We start from the raw sequence: 24,815 nt of genomic DNA on the forward strand, positions 1-24,815 counted from the left end.
CGAGCCTATCACATTGAAAATAAAACCTTGGAGAGTGTGTGTGTGTGTGTTTGTGTGTGCATTGCCTCTGTCTACATTCATAAAGTTAGACGTTTTTAATTAAGAAGGCACTAAAGGGCCCTCGCTACTCAAAACCTTCGGCTCAGACCTATTAGTTCTATACACACAGACACACAGTGTCACACAACCACACACACAGCTAGGTGGTGAGCCATTTATTGTACATGAAGCCAAAAACAATACAGAGATCTGCGCAGTCTCTGCTAGCCTCCGGTGTGTGTGTGTGTGTACAGGAGAAACTAGTCAGAAAAGATCTGTACCATTTTAAAATGGTATAAAAAGGAAAGTGCGACGCTAGATATACTGTCCAGACACAATTATTATCAGATGTGGGTGTGTGTGTGTGTGTGCGTGTGTCTGACCAACCACAACCACAGATACAGTAAGAAGCTGAACATAAACAATCTAACCACAAAAAAGCTTGTTTTTGACTAAAAGAAACAGTGTGCCCTTCCTAACACTATAAGCATAACAAACACAAACAGGACAACCCTCTCTGAAAAAAAGATTTGAAAAATGTTTTGTTAATTTTTTTTCAGAGATCAGGAGAGAGCCCAGGAGAGACACTCTCTCTGACCCTCTCTCTGACCCTCTCTCTGTCTGTGCCTTCCATCTCTCTCTCTGTCTGCAGAAAACCTTCAGGCAAAATCACTCTTTACCAAGACAACAGCTTGAAGTCATTTATCCCCTCTCCATCCCTCCTCGATCTCTCTCTCTCTTCTCTCTCTCTCTCCACCATTATCAGGACAGGACCTCTGAAAGGAAGTTTCTTCCTGAACGAAGCAAGATGGCCGTTCATGTCCTCTCAGGAATGTGGTACCCAGTGGTTACTTTCCTGCATCTGCTGTCACACAGGAGAGAGTGTGTGTGTGCGTGTGTGTGTGTGTGTGTGTGTGTGTGTGTATGCAGAAGAGGTGGAGAGGTGCTGCAGAGTTCAGCTGGGTCTACGTCTGACCCCCCAGTTGAGAAAGCAGAGGAAGGATTTGATGTGTATGTTGCTTTAGATGAATCTGCTAAATAGATACAAATATTTAAGTAAACTTCAAACACAAGTAAGTGAGAGAGCAAGAGAGAGAGAGCAAGAGAGAGAGGGAGAGAGAGAGAGAGAGAGAGAGATAAGTGGAGATAAGAAGCGGTTAAATACCTTGCCCTGGGCAACACGGATGTGCTGATTAGGCTAACCAACCCAGTGTCAGCGTAGAGGAACTGGCTTTGCAACACACACACGCGCATGACTGGGGGGTTTAACCTGCTTTTCTGCTGTCAGTCTTCACCTCATCATTTACCTTCTGTAACTGCCTCTACCTAAATTGGTCAATTTCCTTCCAGATGGTTCTCTAACGTGAACCATCAGCTCCTGATCATATCAACATCCATTCACCCACACACACACACACACACACACACACACACACACACACACACACACACACACACACACACACACAGCCTACAGGCTTCTCAGCTGAGACTGCACTCCGGGAAGACTGGTGTGTGTGTGTTTCAGTGTATGTGTGGAAATAAAACCGAGTACATGGCAGGCAAGTGACATTAAGGTATTTCTTGGCAAGCACATGAGTGACAGCTAACAGCTCACTGCTAACAGCTAACAGCTCACTGCTAACAGCAAACAGCTCACTGCTAACAGCAAACAGCTCACTGCTAACAGCAAACAGCTCACTGCTAACAGCTAACAGCTCACTGCTAACAGCTAACAGCTCACTGCTAACAGCAAACAGCTCACTGCTAACAGCAAACAGCTCACTGCTAACAGCAAACAGCTCACTGCTAACAGCAAACAGCTCACTGCTAACAGCAAACAGCTCACTGCTAACAGCTCACAGCTCACTGCTAACAGCAAACAGCTCATTGCTAACAGCAAACAGCTCATATAATCGTGTCCCCTCTCCTCCATCTCCTACAGACTCATGTCTATCCCTAGAGGAATATGTAAGATTCCCCTACAGAAATAATGTGGCATGTTATCAAGCATGATGCTGCGTTTGTTGTTGCTGTCTGTTACTATGTGTCATTGTAAACTCAATTCAGTGAGAAGGTGTGTGTGTGTATTTATGTGTGTGTCCCTGCAGATGATTTGATATCAAAGGGTTAAGGGTGATAAATCATCATTTCCCTCCAAGCAGTCTGGTGTCAAGGATCTAACGTATCCCATCTGGCAACAGAGGTAGGGAGGGAGAGGGAGAAAGAGAAAGAGAAAGAGAAAGAGAAAGAGAAAGAGAAAGAGAAAGAGAAAGAGAAAGAGAGAGAGAGAGAGAGAGAGAGAGAGAGAGGGAGAGAGGGGGTGGGAGGGAGGGAGGGAGGGATAGAGATAGAGATAGAGAGAGATGATGATGATGATGAAAGAGAGACTAAATACAAGCCATCTGCTGGAACCTCCAGGCAGGACACCAGGCCTGTTTTTCAGATCCCTCAGAGGAGCACTGTGGGGTCACCCCTCTCATCCCCTGCTCCATCCCCTCCTCATCCCCCTCCTCTCCTTCTCCACTTTCCCTCCTCTCCTCCTTATCCACCCCCTCCTCTCCTCCTCCCCCCTCCTGTCCTCCCCCCCCCATCTGCCCCAGACATCTCCTCAAGCTTTTCCCTCATTAATGGGTGCTCAGGATCTGTCTTGTGGTTGGTCAAAGCTCTCTTCCTGTCATTACTGAGGGGTGAAAGGTCAGTTAATACTGATGAAGACGACGGAGGAGATGAAGATGACGAGCGGAAGGGAGGTGGATGGGAAGAGGGGAGGAGGAGGGGAGGAGGATGGAAGGAGGGGAGGAGGGGAGGAGGAGAGGAGGAGGGGGGGAGGAGGAGGGGAGGAGGATGGGAGGAGGAGGAGAGGAGAGGAGGAGGGGGGGAGGAGGGGAGGAGGAGGGGAGGAGGATGGGAGGAGGGGAGGAGGAGAGGAGGATGGGAGGAGGAGGAGAGGAGGATGGGAGGAGGAGGAGAGGAGGAGGGGAGGAGGGGAGGAGGAGAGGAGGAGGAGGAGGGGAGGAGGGGAGGAGGGGAGGAGGAGGTGTGGTCTGATTGTCCAACTGCCTGCCTGCCTGCCTGCCTGTCTGTGTGTCTGCTTGCCAGCCTGCCAGCCTGTCTGTCTGCCTGTCTGTCTGTCTGTCTGTCTGTCTGTCTGTCTGTCTGTCTGCCTGTCTGCCTGTCTGCCTGCCTGCCAGCCTGCCAGCCTGCCTGCCTGCCTGCCTGCCTGGGGGTGAGGTGGCTCTGATCCTCTGTAGTCTCCACTCACACCAAGCGCTTCATCAACATGACAATCCACTTAAGGAGCGAGTGATCTTCCTCTACCTGAGGCACCCCAGGGTGTTTCCAGGACTATGAACCAGGGCCCTCAGCAATTCTGTGTGGATTTAATAATAATAAATAACTGTTTTTGTAATGCACCTTTCTTGTGCTCAGAGCATTAACTGATCTATCTACCTCTTATAACTGATTCTATCTACCTCTTATAACTACTTCTCTCACATTACATATTCTATTTATCTCACATAACTGATTCTATCTATTTCATAACTGATTCGATTCATGTCTCTTCGATGGATTTTATTTTCTGTTTTATGTATCTGCTGCCCTGGGATAACAGATGTGAATTAAATTAACTAGCAATTACTTTTTAATTGTGTGATGTTCCTGCAAAAGTAAACGATGAAAAATAATCTATTAGATAGATGGGAATCATGTTGGAGTTTGCGTGAGCAAGGGCTGACATTTGTGTCATCGTTACTTTCCTGATGAATTGCAACAGTGCGTCAAAGCATCGTTTGTTGTTACATTTATATAAACAACGTAATTGTTCTCACAATATAAAGAGACAATTCACTCCAATCCACTCTATTACTACTAACAGCCAATTTGAGTTGATTTACTGAAATGTGACCCGAATTGAGAAGTCACACCGACTCGTCACATGTTTGACGGTTTAGCACGCTCATCCCAGGCGCGGTATACCGACACTCTGGAACACACAGCGCGGTACTGTTCAGCTAACTGTGACCGGAGCTGGCAGCCTGTAAACCTAATTACACAGCCGCTAAAACGATGCCTCGCTCGCTGAATCTGTGTCGTTTTTTTCTTTCTCCTTTAGACTCGTCGCTGTTTCTGAGTGAAGGGATGACAACTGTCACCAACTGGGTCTCAGGGAGGTCTCAACCCTGCTCTGTCCTCCAGCCTCTCAGATCAGAGAATTCTCTGATCTGAGAGGCTCTCTCACACACACACACACACACACACACACACACACACACACTTGTGATCAAATAAGTAACACTTAGTATCTCTCAAACACACATCTGATCAGAGAAATTATTTAGATCAGACAAGTCACACACATGCACACACAAACACACACATCTGATCAGAGAAGAGACTTAGATCAGAGAAGTCTCTCTCTCTCTCTCTCTCTCTCTCTCTCTCTCTCACACACACACACACACACACACATCTGCTCATTGACTTCACTGGCTCATATTTGCTGACTGTTTTCCTGCACAGTCCCTTGGTGGGAGAACGGCCCAAGCAGAGGAGAGGTGAGGTAAGATGTAGACATATCAGTCCATATGGTCACACACACACAGGCCCGCACACACACACACAGGCCCGCACACACACACACAGGCCCGCACACACACACACAGGCCCGCACACACACACACAGGCCCGCACACACACACACAGGCCCGCACACACACACACAGGCCCACACACACACACACAGGCCCGCACACACACACACAGGCCCGCACACACACACACAGGCCCGCACACACACACACACTCCTCTCAGACATAGGTTTGTCATAACCCACACTGACAAACAGCTGGATCTGGTTATTGGAGACAAGGAGGGTGTGTGTGTGTATGTGTGTGTGTGTGTGTGTGTGTGTGTGTGTGTGTGTGGAACGGGGGGTTAAGCATATTGGGGAGGTCTGAGGGGGGGGGGACTGGGTTGGGGGTGCTATGGTTAGAGGGGGCAGGTTTGAGGGGGGCTTGGTTGGGGGGTGGAACAGGGTGTGGGTAAATGGTGTGAATGTGTCGGAAGTCAAGATTAAGTAGTCTGATCTCACCTGCTTTGCTCAATACTTAAAAAATACTACATGTTCAACTGGTAATAATAATAACTAATGTATTCATCTAGCAGGCGGTTTTATCCAAAGCAACGTGCTAACAGTGCATGTAGAGATCAGCATGAGATGAAGGCTCAGAAGTGAAGAAAAAGTTACAATCAAGGAGCTCCCAGCAACAGGCACATTACAGAGCAGCATTAACTTCTCACCCGCTGAAACGATCCCCTGGTCTGGAGATAATCTGTCACCCTGTCAGACACTGTTTAGACGCGGTGAAGCGCCTCTCTTTCTCCTCTGTTTGGGCTTGCACGCACCACACAGGAGACAGGTTGTTGTGTCTGCGCAGGAAGCTAAACATAACACCAGGGACGTCTTGTTATCAGTAGTGGTAGAGGTGGTTTGGAACTGCCTTGGTGTGAGGGTGGTTGGAAGATATGGTTATCCACCTGGGTCCTTGAGGAAGTCCCCTTTGGTCTAATGGTAAAGTTGGATAGTAACAGAGTGGGAATGTGAACTTCTGATCCTTGATCTCTGTCTGTTTGGGTTAGTCTACTTGTATTATCTTCTGAATGGATACAATCTAAAGTGTAAAAATCTCATCAGTGACACTTTCAGTTATATACCCATGGTTACTTAAGAGGTACTGATGTTGCATTAAGTAGGAAGTGGGTTGTGGAACTTTACATCACCAGCTATGTCTATTAAATGACAACATAACATAAATCCTAGATCATATTATATTTATATGCCTAACTCGTAAATAACTAAATCACATGATCAGTAGGAACATATTGTTATAACGTTTTCCTTCTTCTATGCAGCATTCATTTCAGACAAAAATGTTAATCTTTTTCCCTGTCTTGCTGTCAGCTTTGTAACAGTTGTAGCTTTTACGTGTCTGTGGGTGATTTCACGGGTCACTTGGTGTGAAGTGAAAGGATTGTTCGCCACGGCTGCGGAGAACTTGTGACCAGGGTGATTGGAGGCGTCAACTTTGACCTTGACCCTGATCAACGTTACACGGACCGCACGAGGAAACCCGATAGGCGAGTTGTTTTGAAAGAAATCATCTGTAATTAACGGTGAAGACTGAATAGCCTGTTTTTATCATGAATATTGCTTTCACAAGTTATCAAAACCAAGTCGGGATAAAGAAAACTCAATAAAGGACCTGACAAAAAACTACTATATTTAGATGAACAACTGACTCCGTAACATCGATTTTAAAAACACAAAACGCTGCTCTTACGGGTATTTTAAAATAATGTAGAATACCGCAAGGAAATGGAAACACAGTTTCGAGCTATCGACGCAAGTAAATAACTGTTTTAAATCATTTAAACATTGTAGTCGGCATTCTCCAGTCGACGAGTCCGCCGATTGACTTTCCACTGATGAACTGCAGCCGTTCCTCTCTGGCGAAACGCGACCGACCGCACAAATAACACCACGCTTAAAAGCTCACAAAGTTTACACTCACCGTTGTCTGGGGATTGTGTCTAGCTTTGTGTGTAGCTGGGACGGACAGGAATCTGCTACAGACGCGAAGTCTCCCACAATTTCATATGCGTTGAAATTATTCGGTGGTCAGTTCATTGCCCCGCACTCGCGTTGGAAATCAACAACTCTCTCTGTCTCTCTCACTCTCTCTGGGTCTGGGTCTCTCTCTCTCTCTCTCTCTCTCTCTCTCTCTCTCTCTCTCTCTCTCTCTCTCTCTCTCTCTCTCTCTCTCTCTCTCTCTCTCTCTCTCTCTCTCTCTCTCTCTCTCTCTCTCTCTCTCTCTCTCTCTCTCTCTGCGTCTCTCTCTCTCCAGACAACTCTCATTTCCTTGGCTCCAACTATCGACGTCTTCAAGAAGTGCAGAAAGTTAAAGTGTATTTGTTGAAACACCCAACAGTATTCTGTAGTATAGACTACCTTAACGGGAGTAACCGACCGCGATTCGGTTAAACCAGACGGGAAACATAATTATTGGTTATATTAATTAAGTGACAGAATCCATCTTCATATCAAACGTTATCCAATCACAGGAAAGATTGAACATGGGATCTGCTTTCCACAAAGCCACAATTGATTACAAAACCAATTCATGTGATATAAATAATACACATTTAAGAATAACAGCCCACATCAGATCCCCCTCTCTCCCCTCCTCTCCAGCCCCAAGAAGTTCCCAGGGCCGCGGCACATTTGTTTTCCCAAGATGTCATCAGTGAGGACAGTCTGTCCAGACTGTCGTCATGAAACGTGTTCCTCTCCACCACCAGGCAGATATCTCCCCTGCGGTGAGGTCCCAGCACCCCTTGAAGCTCGTCCCACTCACGGTACGGAACGTCAATAAACACATTGCTTCGAGCCGTGCGCATCAGCGGTTGCAAGTGCGTTTATTCAACAAACCCGGTAAATCGACCGTTTCGTTCATGGTTCTTAAGGATGCTCAAAACCAAAACAGAAAAAAAAGATATCAATTTCCTCTCATCTCTCCATTTTAAAACTCTGTTTTTGTTCTGATTCGCGTTAAAATACACACACGGAGCCAGGGCCAACATATGTTATTCACGGCTTGATTCTGGCGCTTGGCAACCGTTCAAGGTGATGATTATTATTATGGTCTGGACTCGTCGCCAGCGCGGCCTTCCATCTCGACCGTGGCGAATGACTCAATCCTCAAATCAACAGTTGGTGTGGCCAGTGAAGGATCATGGGTAATTAAGAATCCCAGCTGAGAGAGAGGTTAAGATAAACTGAAAGAGAAGGTCTGGAACCGGAGAGCTCAGTTAAACAAAGCCCAGACGATCTCTCCGCTCCACACCCGGGAGAACGGAGGGATCTGTTATGAAACTTTCAAACCACACACAAACAAAACACAGGTTTTCATACAAAGCCTTGCAACTTTATTGTCCATGTCTCCGTAGGTTCACCATCCACCTCACAGTCACAAAGCATAACCAGGTATGGATCAAATACAGAGAAAATACCTGAGGGTATTTGGGTGTGTTTAATATAACTCCAAGAGTGTGCTTCAAGGCCATCTACCGTGGTGTAATTGTACCTGGTGGTCCGAATCAAACACACCCCAACAATCTGACCGCATTCAACACACAGAATTCAACCTAGATGGTGTGGTTGTTGAGGACTGGCCCAGCGGTGGAGGGCGGGGTCATCCAGACCTGCAGGTGGGGCTGTGGTGTGGAGCAGAGGTTAGATCTGAATGGTGTGGGCGTGCTTCTTGCACAGCGGCTTGTCCTTCTTAGAGAAGAAGGTCTGACCTTCCAGGGTGGTGCAGCACACCTGGAACACACACACGCGCACATGACATGACAGTCAGGTGATGTGATGGTTGATATAACATGCCGGTTGTCATGGTGACGTGATGGCCGATATGACACGGCGGTAGTCATGGTGACAAGGCGTACCGCACAGGCGAAGCAGGTGTCGTGCCAGGTGTGACCCAGCGCCTCCAGGAACCTATCACCCGCCTCGATGGGGAACTCGCAGCCATGGCAACCGGTCCCAAACAGGTTGTAGTAGTCTAGAAGGAGAGGAGGATGATGAGTGTGTACGTGTGTGTGTTGGGATGTGTGTGTGTTCTTGCTCACCCTGTTCACAGTACGTGTGTGTGTTGGGATGTGTGTGTGTTCCTGCTCTCCCTGTTCACAGTACGTGTGTGTGTTGGGATGTGTGTACGTGTGTGTTGGGATGTGTGTGTGTGTGTTCCTGCTCACCCTGTTCACAGTACGGCTCCCCCTCTTCCAGGTGGAAGGTGTTGTTTCTGATTGGCTGCTGGCAGGACGCACACAGGAAGCAGTGAACGTGCCACGCCTGCTTCAGGGCGTTTATCACTTCCTGTCGAGGACAGAGAGTGTGTTAGAGAGAGTGTGTGTCTCCCTCCCTGACCAGTCTGTCTTCAGACCCCCCTGGCCGGCCCAGGCATCAGGCTGCCCACACACACTCATCCAATCACTCCGCCCTCCCGTTCTCTCTCTCCACCATCACATGACAGAGCTTAAGCACACACAGAACGCAACACACCGCTTTCCCACCGGTCAAACTGAGAGAGCAGGAGAGGTCAGGGGGGCTGACGGAGAGATGGAGGGATGAAGGGAAAACAGGGATTAAGAACGAGGTAGTGAGAAAACGGGTTAAAGGAGAGCGGTAAGCCGTTTAGAAAGTGTGAGAAACAGGGGTGGAGGGAGGGAGAGGAGAGGAGATGAGAGAGGAGGGAGAGAGAGAGGAAGAGGAGAGAGGGTGAGGAGGGAGAGAGGGGATGGAGAGAGGGAGAGGAAGGAGGGAGAGAGGGGGATGGAACACGTGATGTCATCTCATGGGTGAGCAGCTTCCCCTGTTGAGACTGCTCGTAGCTTCAGTTCCCACAGTGTGTGTATAGTGGCTATGTGTGTGTGTGTTCATGTGTGGTTGTCTATGAATGTGTGTGTCTATGTGTGTGTGTCCTCACCCCCAGGATCTTCAGCTGACAGCGTCCGCAGGTAGGGGCGAGGAACTCCTCGTAGCAGTGTTCACAGTAGACCCCCCCCTGCTCCTCCACGAAGCCCACCTCCGCCAGAGACGTCCTGCAGTGGGCGCAGTTAAACTCCTCGGGGTGCCAAGCCCGGCCCATGGCCACCAGGAACGGACCCCTGGACAGACCCAAACACCCAGTCACCCAACCACCTCTGTTACATCTGGGTTGTATGAGCTTGAAGAATCCCCGGGTCGGTTTAGTTAAGAAAAATGTATTTAATTAAAATTAAATACATTTATTAAATAAAATTAAAATGTTGCATTTTTCAGAGAGAGAGACAGAGAGGGAGAGAGGGAGAGAGAGAGAGAGAGACAGAGAGGGAGAGAGGGAGAGAGAGAGTGAGAGATGCAATAAAGGGCCAAGGCTTGATTTGAAGTGGCCTGTGTGGTCACCAAACCACCTCAGTTACAGTATCTCCACCCCGGTGCCCAGTCAGGCGAGACCCATCCCTCACAAACGGCCTGATTAACCTAAGTGGGAAAACATAGCAACAGGGGCCGATTTGATCGCCACAACGGCTCCTCTAACCCGATCTGCCACCGACACGAGCCTGACGAGGAGCTAGCGGGCGTAGCGCTCCCGCGGACACCTTATCCGCTCAGGACTGCTGTAAACCTACACCGGAATCGATAGTGCTAGCCGCTAGTCTTAGCTAGCGTCCTGCTAACGAGCTGGTGGGCCGGAGGTACAGAGACGTGTCCCAAACCGCGTTGGAGGGCCTGACTTGACCTTTGACATCGGAGTCAGGCTGAAGTGATGGAAGGAAGGAAATAAATAAAGGTGGGGCCTTCTGATTTGAGAGGCATCTCATGTTTCTTGCTAGTACGTAGGAGCTAGGTGGTAGAAGCTAGGAGCTAAGAGGCAAGAGGTAGGAGTTAGGAGCTAGGTGATAGAAGCTAGGAGGTAAGAGGTAGGAGTTAGGAGCTAGGTGATAGAAGCTAGGAGGTAAGAGGTAGGAGTTAGGAGCTAGGTGGTAGAAGCTAGGAGGTAAGAGGTAGGAGTTAGGAGCTAGGTGATAGAAGCTAGGAGGTAAGAGGTAGGAGTTAGGAGCTAGGTGGTAGAATCTAGGAGGTAAGAGGTAGGAGTTAGGAGCTAGGTGGTAGAATCTAGGAGGTAAGAGGTAGGAGTTAGAAGCTAGGTGGTAGAAGCTAGGAGGTAAGAGGTAGGAGTTAGGTGGTAGAAGCTAGGAGCTAGGAGGTAAGAGGTAGGAGTTAGGAGCTAGGTGGTAGGAGCTAGTAGCTAGGAGGTAAGAGGTAGGAGCTAGGAGGAAGGAGGTAGTGTTTGGTTTTGGACAAGAAGAGCTCACTTTCTTCCGCCTTCCTGACCTCCTCTGTCTCTCCTCTCCTGCTGGCAGTGATCATGTGTTATTTAGCAGATCTAACTCTGGGCTAACGACAAGGAGAACCTGACACCAGTGCAGCAGCAGCTAGGCCTTATCTTCAGCCTGGGACTCGCCAGGGGCCTGCCCCCAGTCTTGAGTATCTCCTCCTGGATCACGCTTACAGAGCTGGCCAAGGCCACTGTCCCTCTCAGTGGGTACCATAGGGTTGGTTCATTCTGATTATTTTCAAACTCCGGTTTGATCAATGGATGACCTGGCCACAGTGCCACACATGGGCATAACTTCCTGTCTCATGATGACAACTTCCTGTGTGTCCAGTACCTGATGACCTGGTCACTGTGGCCACACATGGGCATAACTTCCTGTCTCATGATGACAACTTCCTGTGTGTCCAGTACCTGATGACCTGGTCACAGTGGCCACACATGGGTGTTCTGGTTCCTGCCGGGATGTGTTCCGCCCTCTGGACCAGAGACGGCTCGTCTTTAGGGTGGGCCTGGGGGGCGGGCCGCACCGGAACCACTGGGCCTTTAGGAACCACGGCAACCCCCCCCCGCACATTGAAGGACGGGGTGACAATGCCGGTATGATGACCCGGTTTGGGGACACCTGGGGGGGAAGAGGGAGGAGGGGTGGAGGGAGGAGGTGGAGGGAGGAGGTGGAGGGAGGAGGTGGAGGGAGGAGGGGTGGAGGGAGGAGGTGGAGGGAGGAGGGGTGGAGGGAGGAGGGGTGGAGGAGAGAAAAGGGGAGAGTTTAGGGGAGGGGGAAGGGAAGGCAGATAGGAGGGGGGAGAGGAAGAGAGAAGGGGGGAGAGGAGGAGAAGGGGGGAGAGGAGGAGAAGGGGGGAGAGGAGGAGAAGGGGGGAGAGGAGGAGAAGGGGGGAGAGGTGGAGAAGGGGGGAGAGGAGGAGAAGGGGGAGAGGAGGAGAAGGGGGGAGAGGAGGAGAAGGGGGGAGAGGAGGAGAAGGTATTTATTTGTACTCAGGTTTCAACACTACCGGCCTTTAGAAATGACGCCGGCAGCAGAGGAGTAAACAAACACACACGGTGTTGAAAGAGTGAGTGTGTGTGCCTGTGTGTGTGTGTGTGTTCAGGTGCCTTCAGCAGGCGGGCAGGGTTGTTGTCGTCTGATCCTGATTGACAGTCGGTAAATCATGCAACCAGTCAGTAAAATGCAGCAGGTCACATTCCTGGAGGCAGGGCAGACACTTGGAGGCAGGGCAGACACCTGGAGGCAGTGCAGACACCTGGAGGCAGGGCAGACACCTGGAGGCAGGGCAGACACCTGGAGGCAGTGCAGACACCTGGAGGCAGTGCAGACACCTGGAGGCAGGGCAGACACCTGGAGGCAGGGCAGACACCTGGAGGCAGGGCAGACACCTGGAGGCAGGGCAGGCCCAGACACTGAAATAATGCTGCAGTTTCCCAGTCCCTGGAATCTGAGGCAGGGGAGGAGGATGGGGCTGGGGCTGGGGATGAGGCTGGGGATGAGGCTGGGGCTGGAGATAGAAATCATGAAGGCTATCTGTGTGTGTGTGTGTGTGTGTGTGTGTGTGTGTGTGTGTGTGTGTGTGTGTGTGTGTGTGCTATAGTCTCAGGGACTCAGTGAGGTGATAAACCAAACAGCTGAGCTAGACTTTAATAACGTTATCCACAGTTCCAGGATCCCTTAACACTATAACAAGTTTCACACACACACACACACACACCTCCCTACAGTAAACATTTTTCTTCACACCAACCAGACCAGCCCAGGTGTGTGTGAAAGCAGAACTCCAGCCCTCCTCAATACCCTGCTCCTAACGAGATCCTAGAGAGCCCAGGGAAAAACCAACTGAGAGTATGATTTCACAACACGATGATACGCTTAGCCTGTGGAAAAACAGCCTCGCTCCCCCTCAAACTAAATCACCACGCTACCCCTGCTCTGGATCGCTAACCAAACATTTACGCCAAAAGGATAAATCCCTTTTAACAAGGAGGGAAAACACATTAATCATTCCGAAAATTCAGCGCTCGAGATTTTTTTTATTTAATTCCCTTTAAAACCTGAGTTTATTTTGTTCGAGGGGAAATCTATTTTTAGGGGTGCGTAACAGCCGTTTTATGGCTTGCCCTTATCAAAACAGACACAGGTCCATTACTAATGGTGTTCCCCGTTAATTCCATCTTACACACTCCAGGGTCTCTCAGAGAGGAGAACTGTTGAGCTGTGTTTGGTACCCAGCACCATGTGTGTTTAAGGGCAGTCCCTATTGAGATGGAATAACACACACGCACACACACACACGCACACACACGCACACACACACACACACACACACTGTACCGTGTGTGGCTGAAGGAGCCTTGGTCATGGTCTTCACCGAGGACGACTCGTGGGCGCTCAGCTCCGCCTCCTCTGAGTCATCGCTGCAGAGACAGGAACAGGAAACATATCATCACAGGAAATACAGTCACAGGAAACACATCATCACAGAAAATACAGTCACAGGAAATACCATCATCACAGGAAACACAGTCATAGGAAATACCATCATCACAGGAAACACCATCCTCACAGGGGTTGAGAGAAAGCTGACAAAAGGGGGATTTGAACCAGCAACCTCTTGAACTTCAGCCAAACGCTCACTACCGCTGAGCTACACCCCCCCCCCCCCTAAGGAACCCCAGCTGTCAGCCCTGAGTGACGACAGACCCCCTCTGGAGGCCAGAGAGACATCGTTCATCACACCCCACACCACCGCAGCAAGGCACTCTGGGAAACATGCCCACTTCACGCCACAAGACAGATGTCAGGGGAGCAGTCATGGAGGTGGATGGGATTCAAACCTGTCACCTCCGACCCCCCAACCACCCCCTCCCAATGCCCGTCCACCAATGTGAGTCTGGCTGAGATGAATGAGCCCTCTATGAAACACTGTGAAATACTCTGGTCATGTCTCCCTAGCTCTGACAACCCTGGGTGGGCCAGCACACTCTCTCTCTCACATACACACACACACACGCACACACACACACACACTGAGTTTGTGTTCCCATGATGCACTGCGGTGCCAGCTGCCTGATGGCTGTCTGTCTCCCACGTGTCCTTATGGGTCCCCAAGGAGACAAGTGTTATGGCAACTGTGGCCATGGTTACGGCGAAGGTTTGTCTGAAGCTCCACCAGTTGTGTGAAGGTGGATGGACGCACACACACACACAAGCACGCACACACAGACAAACACATACCACCCACACTCACACAGCACGCAAACTCACACACTCCCTCACGCACTTCACACCACGCAAACTCTCTCTCTCACACACACACACACCACACCACACACACACTCTCTCTCTCTCACACACACACACACACACACACCACACAGCTGCCAGTGTGCAATGCGTATGCCTTTGGCACAGAGGGTTCCAGAGGGTTCCAGAGGGTTCCCGTCTTGCAGCAGCTGGTTCACACAACATAGTGGACCGCTCACAACACAAACACACAAACACACTGGAGACCTGAGATTGGAATAACCAACTACAAATCCTTTGTTACTGTACATAAGTAGATATTTCTCGTATCAGTTCTTTCTACTTGTTTCTGTTTTCAAGCCAGGCTCATTAGTTTAGTATTAATCTGTTTTTGGTGGCATGATCCATATTATTTATTCTCATTGCCTTTTTTCAGTCCCTTTCTATCATACAGAACAAACGTAAACTCGGGAGTCAGGTGGCTGAGTGGTGAGGGAATCGGGCTAGTAATCTGAAGGTTGCCAGTTCGATTCCCGGCCGTGCTAATGACGTTGTGTCCTTGGGCAAGGCACTTCACCCTACTTGCCTCGGGGAGAATGTCCCTGTACTTACTGTAAGTCGCTCTGGATAAGAGCGTCTGCTAAATGACTAAATGTAAATGTAAACTAGTCTTTGAAGCTTGCAGAAGACAACAATGATTTGTCTGTTTTTTTGTGCCATCTCTGCTGGAGACACTCGGAGACAGGAGAGATACTGTAGGTAGGACAGACGAGAGACAGGAGAGATACTGTAGGCAGGACAGACGAGAGACAGGAGAGATACTGTAGGCAGGACAGACGAGAGACAGGAGAGATACTGTAGGCAGGACAGACGAGAGACAGGAGAGAAGAGTATAAGAGAGAGAGAAGGATATTTACCTAAATACATAGACAGCATTGACCGGGGAGGAGAGAGTGGGGTCCCCTGGGTCAGTTACTGACTGGTGCCATGACACTCTTGGACAGAGGAGAGGAGGAGAGGAGAAGAGGAAGATAAGATGAGGAGAAAAAGAGAGAGAGAGAGAGAGAGAGAGAGAGAGAGAGAGAGAGAGAGAGAGAGAGAGAGAGAGAAGGGGGAGAGAAAATAAGATATTGAACCAGAAACAGCTAGAAAACGAAAATAACTGAACTAAGGTCAAGTAAAGGTTATAAAAGTGGATATTATGGGATGCAATTGTGCTTTGTTTTGTCAACTGTAACAAAAGTCCTTGTTAGAAGAAGGTTCTGTAAACACCATCACATACACACACATGCAGGTACACAAACACACACACACACTATCATTACATCGTCATGCAGTTCCACAGGCTGTCAGCCTCATAGCACATGCACCATGATGAATGGATGAGCTGATCTCAGCTGCTAGTCGTCGTTTGAAATCAGCCCTAATGAGCACGCTGATCTAACTATCACCGGGGGAAACGAAACAGCTGCTGACATCTCTCTCTGTTCCCTTCATTGGGTTACCTGTTTACACACATGACACAGCACCGAGCTAATCCCCCCTGACAGCACACAGCACGTTTTCACTCGAGGACCAATAGGATGGCTGTAAAGGTGCTAACCCCGCCCATGTGGTGCGTGGGGGAAATCAAATAAACTCAGCTTCCGTTAGCCAAGCCATCACGGTGGGTTAACAGCACTTAACAGGAAACAGATCCTCCCCGAGGTTCCATTCGTTACAGCCAATTACAGGGCAACTTATTAATATAGTCCACCAATCAGGTCAATTATAAGAGATGGGGGAGGGGCCTGATCCAGAGACCTGCTGGCGTGATCCAATAAGAAGCAGTTAGAACCATCTGGAAGACTGGAGTACAGGTGTGCAGCCGATATGGAGGTCATGATGGATGGAGGAAGAGGAGGAGGTGAAGATAGAGAGAGATAGAAAGTGCATGTGTGTGTGCAGCATAGCTGGGTGCTGCAGCCTTTAGCTCAGTGGTGTTCCCCGGCTCCTGAGACTGTTTCGTCTCCTCATGAGCACAACCGGCCCATGGGGTCACCGCGGAGACACAACATGCCTGTTACCGTGGCAGTGAGATCCGACAGGACGTGGCTGTTGCCAGGACCTTGCGTGGTGACCGTGCGTGCTACTTTTCTATTTTTTCCCCGGACAAACTTCTTATTTTCAAGTTAGTCTTGTTGAGAAAAAAATGGTTATTAGGTGGAGGCAGTTTCACGCAGTGGCTCATGTGAGAGGTTAACTGGAGTTCTGTCACACATCCCCGCCTCATGGTGCATGTTCACTTCCTGTCCCGGTGATGTCATATCCGGTCTACCTCTTCTTCCTGGGCAGGTGGTGGGCGCTCACGCTGCGCCGCTTCTTCTTCCTCAGGCGGAGGGGCGGGGCTTTGGAGATGGGCGTGATCAGCAGGGCGTCCAATAAGGACTGAGAGACCGCCCCCAGGGGGGATCTGGGCGGAGCTAGTACAGGGCTAGAGGAAAACGGGATCGGAGAGGAGGAGAGGAGAGAAAGAGAGGAGAAGAGGAGAGGAGAGAAAGAGAGGAGAAGAGGAGAGGAGAGAAGGAGAGGAGAAGAGGAGAGGAGAGAAGGAGAGAAGGAGACGAGAGAAGGAGAGGAGAGGAGAGAAGGAGAGGAGGAGAGGAGGAGCGGAGAGAAGGAGAGGAGGAACAGGAAGAAGAAGGGATGTGAGGGAAAAGAGAAGATGAGGAGTGGAGGATAGCACTGCACCTGTGTCTGTATTGTACACACACACACACACAGTGTGTACCTGGCCTGCAGAGGTCTGTACACAGCGGCCAACGTTTTGCGGTTGGGCAGGGTGGGGGCGCTGGGGGAGAGGGGCGGGGGGCAGGGGGCCCCTCGGGGGAGGAAGCCTAGCGGGTTCATCAGGAGCTCCCGCCTGGTCACACACACACACACACAAATACACACACACAAGTACTCACACCCATGCTTACACACACACACACATACATATACACACAAACACACACACAGTTCGTTGAGGTGCGGTGTGGATCAGAGAGATTGATCATGAGGACAGTCCTCAGCTACATTAGTGATAGGAGTTCTATATATGATATAGTACTTGTATGTAGTAGTTATATATTATATATAGACCAGAAATTACAGTCTCGTTGAGGCGTTACAGGGTTAATGTATTCATTTGACGTTTTTTTATTGATTTGAATCCTTTGGTTTTAGTATTTCCTGCAGCGGAGCGCTGTGAGTACCTGAGAGCAGGTGAGACTGCTGAGAGACCAGTGACAGGACGGTCTGGAGGGGCCTGATCTTCATCATCCTCCTCCTCAGGGCAGGTCAAAGGCTCTCCTGAGCGCCCTCTGCCCTCTAGTGGCGACAGGGGGGAACTGCAGCACCGACAGGGTGAAGCCCAAATGTTGTGGTTTACGATCTTTAAACCACAACAGATGTTTTTGCTGTATGGTAGTTTAGATGTTGTTATTGCTAAAACTTGCCTAGAGGCTGAGATGTGGTTACTTTACACTGTGTAAGGTAGCTGAGATGTGGTTACTGTACACTGTGTAAGGTAGCTGAGATGTGGTTACTTTACACTGTGTCTGGTAGCTGAGATGTGGTTACTGTACACTGTGTCTGGTAGCTGAGATGTGGTTACTGTACACTGTGTCTGGTAGCTGAGATGTGGTTACTTTACACTGTGTCTGGTAGCTGAGATGTGGTTACTTTACACTGTGTCTGGTAGCTGAGGTTACTTTGTGGTTACTTGGTGCCTGTTAAATACAGACCATTCCTTGACTCTGACCACCAAAACACTGTTACAAGATGATTGAAATGATTGAAATGTCCGCTGTGCTGCTGTGTACCTGTGTCTGTGAGGTAGAGAGAGAGGCTGGGAGCTGAGAGGCTGGATGCTGGGAGGCTGGGGGCTGAGAGGCTGGGGGCTGTGAGGCTGGGGGCTGGGAGGCTGGGAGCTGAGAGGCTGGGGGCTGGGAGGCTGGAGGCTGGGAGGCTGGGGGCTGGGAGGCTGGAGGCTGGGAGGCTGGGGGCTGGGAGGCTGGGGGCTGAGAGGCTGGAGGCTGGGAGGCTGGGGGCTGTGAGGCTGGGGGCTGAGAGGCTGGGGGCTGTGAGGCCGAGGATGGAGGCCAGGAGGAGAAGATCTCTCAGTTGGGACTGTGAGGAAGGAAGGCTCCAGGCTGTGAGGCATCTCAGGCTGCTCTGGTTCTGGCCTGGTACCAGCGGAACTGGTCTGGTCTGGTTCTGGCCTGGTTTGTGAGTGGTGCTGGTCCGGTTCTAAGATTGTTTGGGGGTAAATCTGGACAGAATCTGGCCTGGTTAGAGGCTGGTTCTGGCCTGGTTCTGGCCGGGTTAAAGGCTGGTTCTGGCCTGATTCTCCAGGGCTTCTGGACTGGGTCTGGTCTTGTTCTGGGGGGGTACCAGATGGGGTCTGGAACGCAGATCTGTCCGCTGGTAGATGGAGGAGGTGACCTGCCGGGGTCTGGGTTGACTTGGCAACGGGTGACTCATCAGACGTTCTCATTGGTGGGCGATTGGGACTATCCGGGTGGTCTTGAAGAGCGGACAATTTGATTGGTTGAAACTGTACAGTAACAGGTGGGTCATGAGGAGAGAGGATTTTGATTGGCTGAACAGTAAGTCCTCTCAAGAGCTGATAGGAAGTGGGTTTATCCTCCCTCTCCTCAGGCTGCGCCTGATTGGTCAAGTCCGCTGTGGTTGGCTGTGGTTGGTGGATGTGAATGGGAGGGGCCGTGGCGCCATTGGACAGGGCTGGGGAAGGCAGAGTCACTTCCTGGTCTGATGTGATTGGTGCATGAGGACCACTGAACACACACACATACATACAGACACACACACACATCACATGATCTTATCTGGGGTAAATGGTTGCATCCAGATGAATACTCTGTTATCTCGCAATCAAAATCGAGGTGCAATCCTAGCTTTGTTGTGAAACTGCACTCCTCGGGAGTGGTGCTGGAAGTTGTGTTTGTGTGTGTGTGTGTGTGTGTGTGTGTGTGTGTGTGTGTGTGTGTGTTAGAGATCCGGAGGTGATCGAGCCCGTGAAAGAGGAAGTGATGTTGATGAGCGACACAGTGATGTCATGCTGATGAAAAAGCATGCTGGCCTAAGACCATCTGACCCACACAGCAACCAGGGCTGCCTTTCACCAGGGTCCACGCTCACGTCGAGGAACACTGTGTCACTGACAGGTGACAGGTGAGAGGTGAAAGGTTACAGGGTCACTGAGAGGTCACCTTGGGTGACTCTGGTGCTTGCAAACAAAAGGGTCAAAGGGCAACAGAGTGCATCGTGGGTGTGTCTGTACCTGACCTGTCCAGGGTGTGTCTCCACCAGCAGAGAACTAACAGGAGGAGATAGAAAGGAAGGAAGGAAGGAAGGAAGGAAGAACAGAAGAATCCAAACAAGGAGACAGGGAAGGAGGTGAAGAACGTTTCATAACTTTATTGGGTGATTACAGGACTACCGTACTACACTTCAGCCTTGTTACATATGCTGCCAATGTCAATAGTCTCTAACAGTTTTTCTAATATCTAGATTATAATGTCAGCTCATGATATTGATTATTCTTATGTCTCTCTCTCTCTCTCTCTCCTCTCTCTCTCTCTCTCTCTCTCTCTCCTCTCTCTCTCTCTCTCTCTCTCTCTCTCTCTCTCTCTCTCTCTCTCTCTCCTCTCTCTCTCTCTCTCTCTCTCTCTCTCTCTCTCTTCTCTCTCTCTCTCTTTCTCTTTCTCTCTTTTTCTCTCTCTCTCTGCCTCTCTCTTTCTAAGAGCTAAGGTAGTGCCTGGGACAGCAGATGTTTATTGACGTCTAATCTTCTGACTTTCTCATGCCCACACACACACACACACACACACACCTCAGGTGCTCCTGCCACCAACACCATCCTGAGGACTCCAACCACTACACACACACACGCACACACACACACACACACTCACACACACACACAACACACACACACACCACACTCTACTGCACGTTGAGGGTGCGAGCGGACACCCCGTGATGCCAGTCGCGCAGGTTCTCGTTACCCTCGGCCGGATGATCTGGGTGTCGATCTTTTTCACGCTGCTCGCCCAGCGAGAACAGAGCATACAGGAGGAGAGAGAGAGACAGAGAAACAACAGCATGAAAAAGGAGAGAGAGACAGAGAGAGAGCAGAAGCTGTGCGAGAGAGAGAGAGAGAGAGGAGAGAGAGAGAGAGAGAGAGAGAGAGAGAGAGAGACAGACAGACAGACAGACAGAAACAGACAGAAAGACACAGAGAGAGAGAGAGACAGAGACAGAGACAGACAGACAGACAGACAGAGAGAGAGAGAGAGAGAGAGAGAGAGAGAGAGAGAGAGAGAGAGAGAGAGAGAGCAGTGAGGATCGAGGGTAAACCAAATGTGAGTTACTCAACCGCAACACGACCACACAGCAAGACCACAATCGTGCTGAGTGACCACGTCACACGCCAGGCGGTAAACACACGTAACGGCCCGTTAGCACGAGACGGTCACAAGTCACACGCGTGACGTTAGCATGCGCAGGATTGTTCAAACACGTCCCGTGGTCCTGTCAGAACAAACACACAAACACACCCGCTGAAGCCCTGGGGACAGCTGCTGGAACTGGGGAGGTAACATGACCACATGTGTGCATTGTGAACAACAGTCATGTCTGTCATTTCACAACCCTGAAACTGACGCTAGCTAGACAGTCTGATATACAGACAGATTCAAACACACCTACACACATGCACGCACGCACACATACTCACATGCATGTTCACGCACACACACACAAACAAGCACATGTATGCACACACACACTCTCTCTCTCTGTCTCAGCTGGGACAGTTTTCCTATTGGCCAGGCTGAGAGGCGACTTCCTCCAATTAGAGACAAGCTCCCGAGTGGGCAGGAAGTTCCTCTCAACCGTTCCCAGATGCACTTTGGGAGTTTCCCTCACGCTCACTGATTGGATCGGGAGGAGGACAGCAGGATGAATGTAAACACCACGTCCAATAGGACTCCAGAACGCTGGGAGGCCCCGTTACACACACACACACAGATCAAACCCTCCAGATGTCCCGCTCTGCTGTAGGTGGGATTCAAACCGACAACCTTCCACATGGAAGCGTGACCCTAACAGACCGCTGGACTTGGGAGGTGACGTTCGGGGTCAGGGGTCAACATCTGGGCTCGTAAACAGCGACGGTTACTGTAGCCATGGTAATGAGAACGTGCGTTTAAAAGCAGGGGGGAGGAGGGGGGAGGGGGGGAAAGGGAGGGGTGAGCGGAGGGGGGAGGAAAGGGGGAGAACAGGAGAAGAGGAACTCACTCTGGCTTCTTCTTGTCGTCGCTCTCCTTCTCTGGAGCTGGAGAGAAGAGGAAAAGGAGGGTTTACAACTGGTCTGCACACTGCCCTCTGTCCTCCCAAGAATCGGCTTCACATTTAGGATCTCGAGTGTGTGTGTGTGTGTACTGTACATGTGTGTATACTATACATGTGTGTGTACTATATACATGTGTGTGTACTATACACGTGTGTGTGTGTGTACTATACATGTGTGTGTACTATACGTGTGTGTGTGTGTGTACCGTGCTCGGTGCCAGTGATCTGGGCCAGGATCCTGAAGGATCGTGATTGGGTGGTCCCAGCCCGAGGCCTCCAATCCTCCGTATCCTCCATGATGCGTGTCCTGCTGGCATCGCCGTGAGACGGAACGTGGTAGAACTCGATGTCCGTGTCCACCACGTGCTTCCTGGGGGGGGCCCTGGGGGCAGGGGGGACAAACGATCACAGATCGAACCGCGAACAGAGCAGGAGGACTAATCAATCACAGATCTAAATGTAAATGGTGCAGGACAACTAATCGACAAGAGAGAGAGAGAGAGACAGAGAGAGAGACAGATAGAGAGAGAGAGGAAGCAGGAACACTGAAAAGTTACGGTAGGAAAAGAGAGAAGTAATCTTCAGAATGAGACTTACTTCAGAATACTGTGAGGACCACTGAAGGGAGGAGAGGAGAGAGGGATGGGAGGAGAGGAGAGAGGGATGGGAGGAGAGGAGAGAGGGATGGGAGGAGAGGAGAGAGGGATGGGAGGAGAGGAGAGAGGGATGGGAGGGAGAAGGGTTGGAAGAAAGAAAATAATAAAGATCTTTTTTAAAGAGAAGATTAACAGTTAGTTTAGATTAACTGGGTCTTAAAAACAATAAATCGTTTTCGGTGTATAGTTTGTCAAAAGCCTCAAAAGACAGGAAACTCAAACGACCAGCACAACACTAACTCAACCGATGCACAAACGAGGACTTTAGTGATTTAGTACAGTAGACCAAACGAGCAACAGTGCTGTCAGTCAAATTTAATAAATGTAATAGACGTGGACTGATATAAACCTTGTTTGTGCATTAGTAGCCACACTAACATGCTTAATGTATTGAAAAAGGGATCAACATGGAGGATTTGACCCCTGACCTCTCTGCAGAGTTCATTTCCACACCCCACCACTAGATGGCACACACATCCCTCTCTAACCTGGACCTGCTCTCTGACAACAGGATTCCTCCGTTATCTAACGGCCCTTTTGTCTCGGAGAAGGTATGCAAGGTGTTTTACACCAGAGGTTTGTAATGAGTAGAGGAATACATCTATTTATGTTTACATATATATAAATAATATATATAGTATAACACATCTGGTTTGTGTGATGTGCTTCTTGGCGGTTTTACTACAGGGGTTAAGACCAACACGTTCCACAGGAGTTATGTTGATGAGCTGTCAATAAATCGTCTCCTCAATGCTTACACACACACACACACACACACCCACACACACGCGCATGTACCCAGGAATTGAAAGGATTGGTTTCCTAATGGCTTTCAACTCATTGCTGTCAACACCCCCCTCTGCAATGTGGACGCGTGTGTGTGTGTGTGTGTGTGTGTGTGTGTGTGTGTGTGTGAGCCACAACCTATGGATCAGAGCCTGTTAATGTGAGTGTGTGTGTGTGTGTGTGTGTGTGTGAGCCACAACCTCTGGATCAGAGCCTGTTAATGTGAGTGTGTGTGTGTGTGTGTGTGTGTGTGTGAGCCACAACCTATGGATCAGAGCCTGTTAATGTGAGTGTGTGTGTGTGTGTGTGTGAGCCACAACCTATGGATCAGAGCCTGTTAATGTGAGTGTGTGTGTGTGTGTGTGTGTGTGTGTGAGCCACAACCTATGGATCAGAGCCTGTTAATGTGAGTGTGTGTGTGTGTGTGTGAGCCACAACCTATGGATCAGAGCCTGTTAATGTGAGTGTGTGTGTGTGTGTGTGTGTGTGTGAGCCACAACCTATGGATCAGAGCCTGTTAATGTGAGTGTGTGTGTGTGTGTGTGTGAGCCACAACCTATGGATCAGAGCCTGTTAATGTGAGTGTGTGTGTGTGTGTGTGTGTGTGTGTGTGTGTGTGTGTGAGAATGGTCTACAGCAGCAGCCTGCAACAACATGATTCACTGCAGTGTTGACAACGTACACACACACACACACACACATGCACACACACACGCATGCACACACACACCCACACATGCACACACACACCCAGGCATGCACACACACACCACAGCACTGCTCCTGACAGAGCAGGCATGATGTGGTGCCAGGAGATAAGCAGGGGGTTAACCAGAAGGGGACTAGTTAACTAGACGTTAACTAGTCTGAGGGGGACTAGTTAACGTCTAGCCTCTAGACTACCCTCTAGTTAACTAGACGTTAACTAGTCAACAAGGGTAGTTAAACACGTGTTGGATGTTGCTTCGCTCTATGCTGTTTGTTGTGTTGAGAGAGCCATGTTGGTATTTACAATGAGCATGCAACACACACACACAGTAGAACACACACACACACACACAGTAGAACACACACACACAAGGAGGAAACTTGCTGGACACTAACTTTGAAAGTGAAGCAGTAGTGGGCTGTGGAGGAAAGAAGAAGAGAAGGAGAAATGAGAGAGGGAGGGAGAGAGAGAGAGGGAGAGAGAGAGAGGGAGAGAGAGAGAGAGAGGGAGAGAGGGAGAGAGGGAGGGAGAGGGAGAGAGAGAGAGAGAGGGAGAGAGGGAGAGAGGGAGGGAGGGAGGGAGAGAGAGGGAGACAAGACAGATCGGGGGCCATGGAGAAAACAGAATTAGGCAGGAATTTACGTACAAGAATCCCCTCTGAAACGACACACACACACACACACACACAGCAGATCAAGGCATGCGGTGACAACACACATGCAGATTTCCCCCTTGGCAGCTGATTGGGTAAGATCCCTCCAATGAGAAGATAGGTTGTTACAGGGTGGCAAAGCATTCCACCCCAAACTCTCCCGAACTATGAATTAAAATCCACTGTGCTGGACGCTGGTTTTGCACCATACCGGAGATAATGGAGGAGGCAACAGTGAGGGGGAACAGGGAGGAGAGAGAGACAGAGACAGACAGACCCTGTCCTCCAGACGCAGAGATGGAGGGAGGAAGGAATAGAGAGAAGGAGCGAGGCGACTGGTCGATTCCGCCGCCACTCACCCGTTGAACTCCG

At 49.9% G+C, this 24,815-nt stretch overlaps 1 protein-coding gene across 1 annotated transcript; it reads right to left on the reverse strand.

Annotated features, from left to right (window-relative positions):
- Positions 1 to 8,006: 8,006 nt before the first annotated feature.
- Positions 8,007 to 24,214, reverse strand: LOC134016786 (LIM domain-binding protein 3-like). The gene is made up of 17 exons (XM_062456082.1): positions 24,187 to 24,214; positions 22,238 to 22,258; positions 21,847 to 22,022; positions 21,587 to 21,623; positions 19,566 to 19,601; positions 18,870 to 19,059; positions 18,085 to 18,818; positions 17,476 to 17,610; positions 17,010 to 17,141; positions 16,557 to 16,712; positions 15,157 to 15,234; positions 13,328 to 13,410; positions 11,398 to 11,608; positions 9,592 to 9,772; positions 8,861 to 8,981; positions 8,552 to 8,667; positions 8,007 to 8,426 (listed from the first exon to the last, which is right to left on the reverse strand). The coding sequence occupies exons 3-17, from the start codon at positions 21,935 to 21,937 to the stop codon at positions 8,337 to 8,339; spliced, it is 2,391 nt and encodes a 796-aa protein (XP_062312066.1). The 5' UTR covers positions 21,938 to 22,022; positions 22,238 to 22,258; positions 24,187 to 24,214; the 3' UTR covers positions 8,007 to 8,336.
- Between the last annotated feature and the right edge of the window lie 601 nt (positions 24,215 to 24,815).

Source organism: Osmerus eperlanus, unplaced genomic scaffold (genome assembly GCF_963692335.1).
Source record: "Osmerus eperlanus unplaced genomic scaffold, fOsmEpe2.1 SCAFFOLD_187, whole genome shotgun sequence".
Lineage (NCBI taxonomy): Eukaryota > Metazoa > Chordata > Actinopteri > Osmeriformes > Osmeridae > Osmerus > Osmerus eperlanus.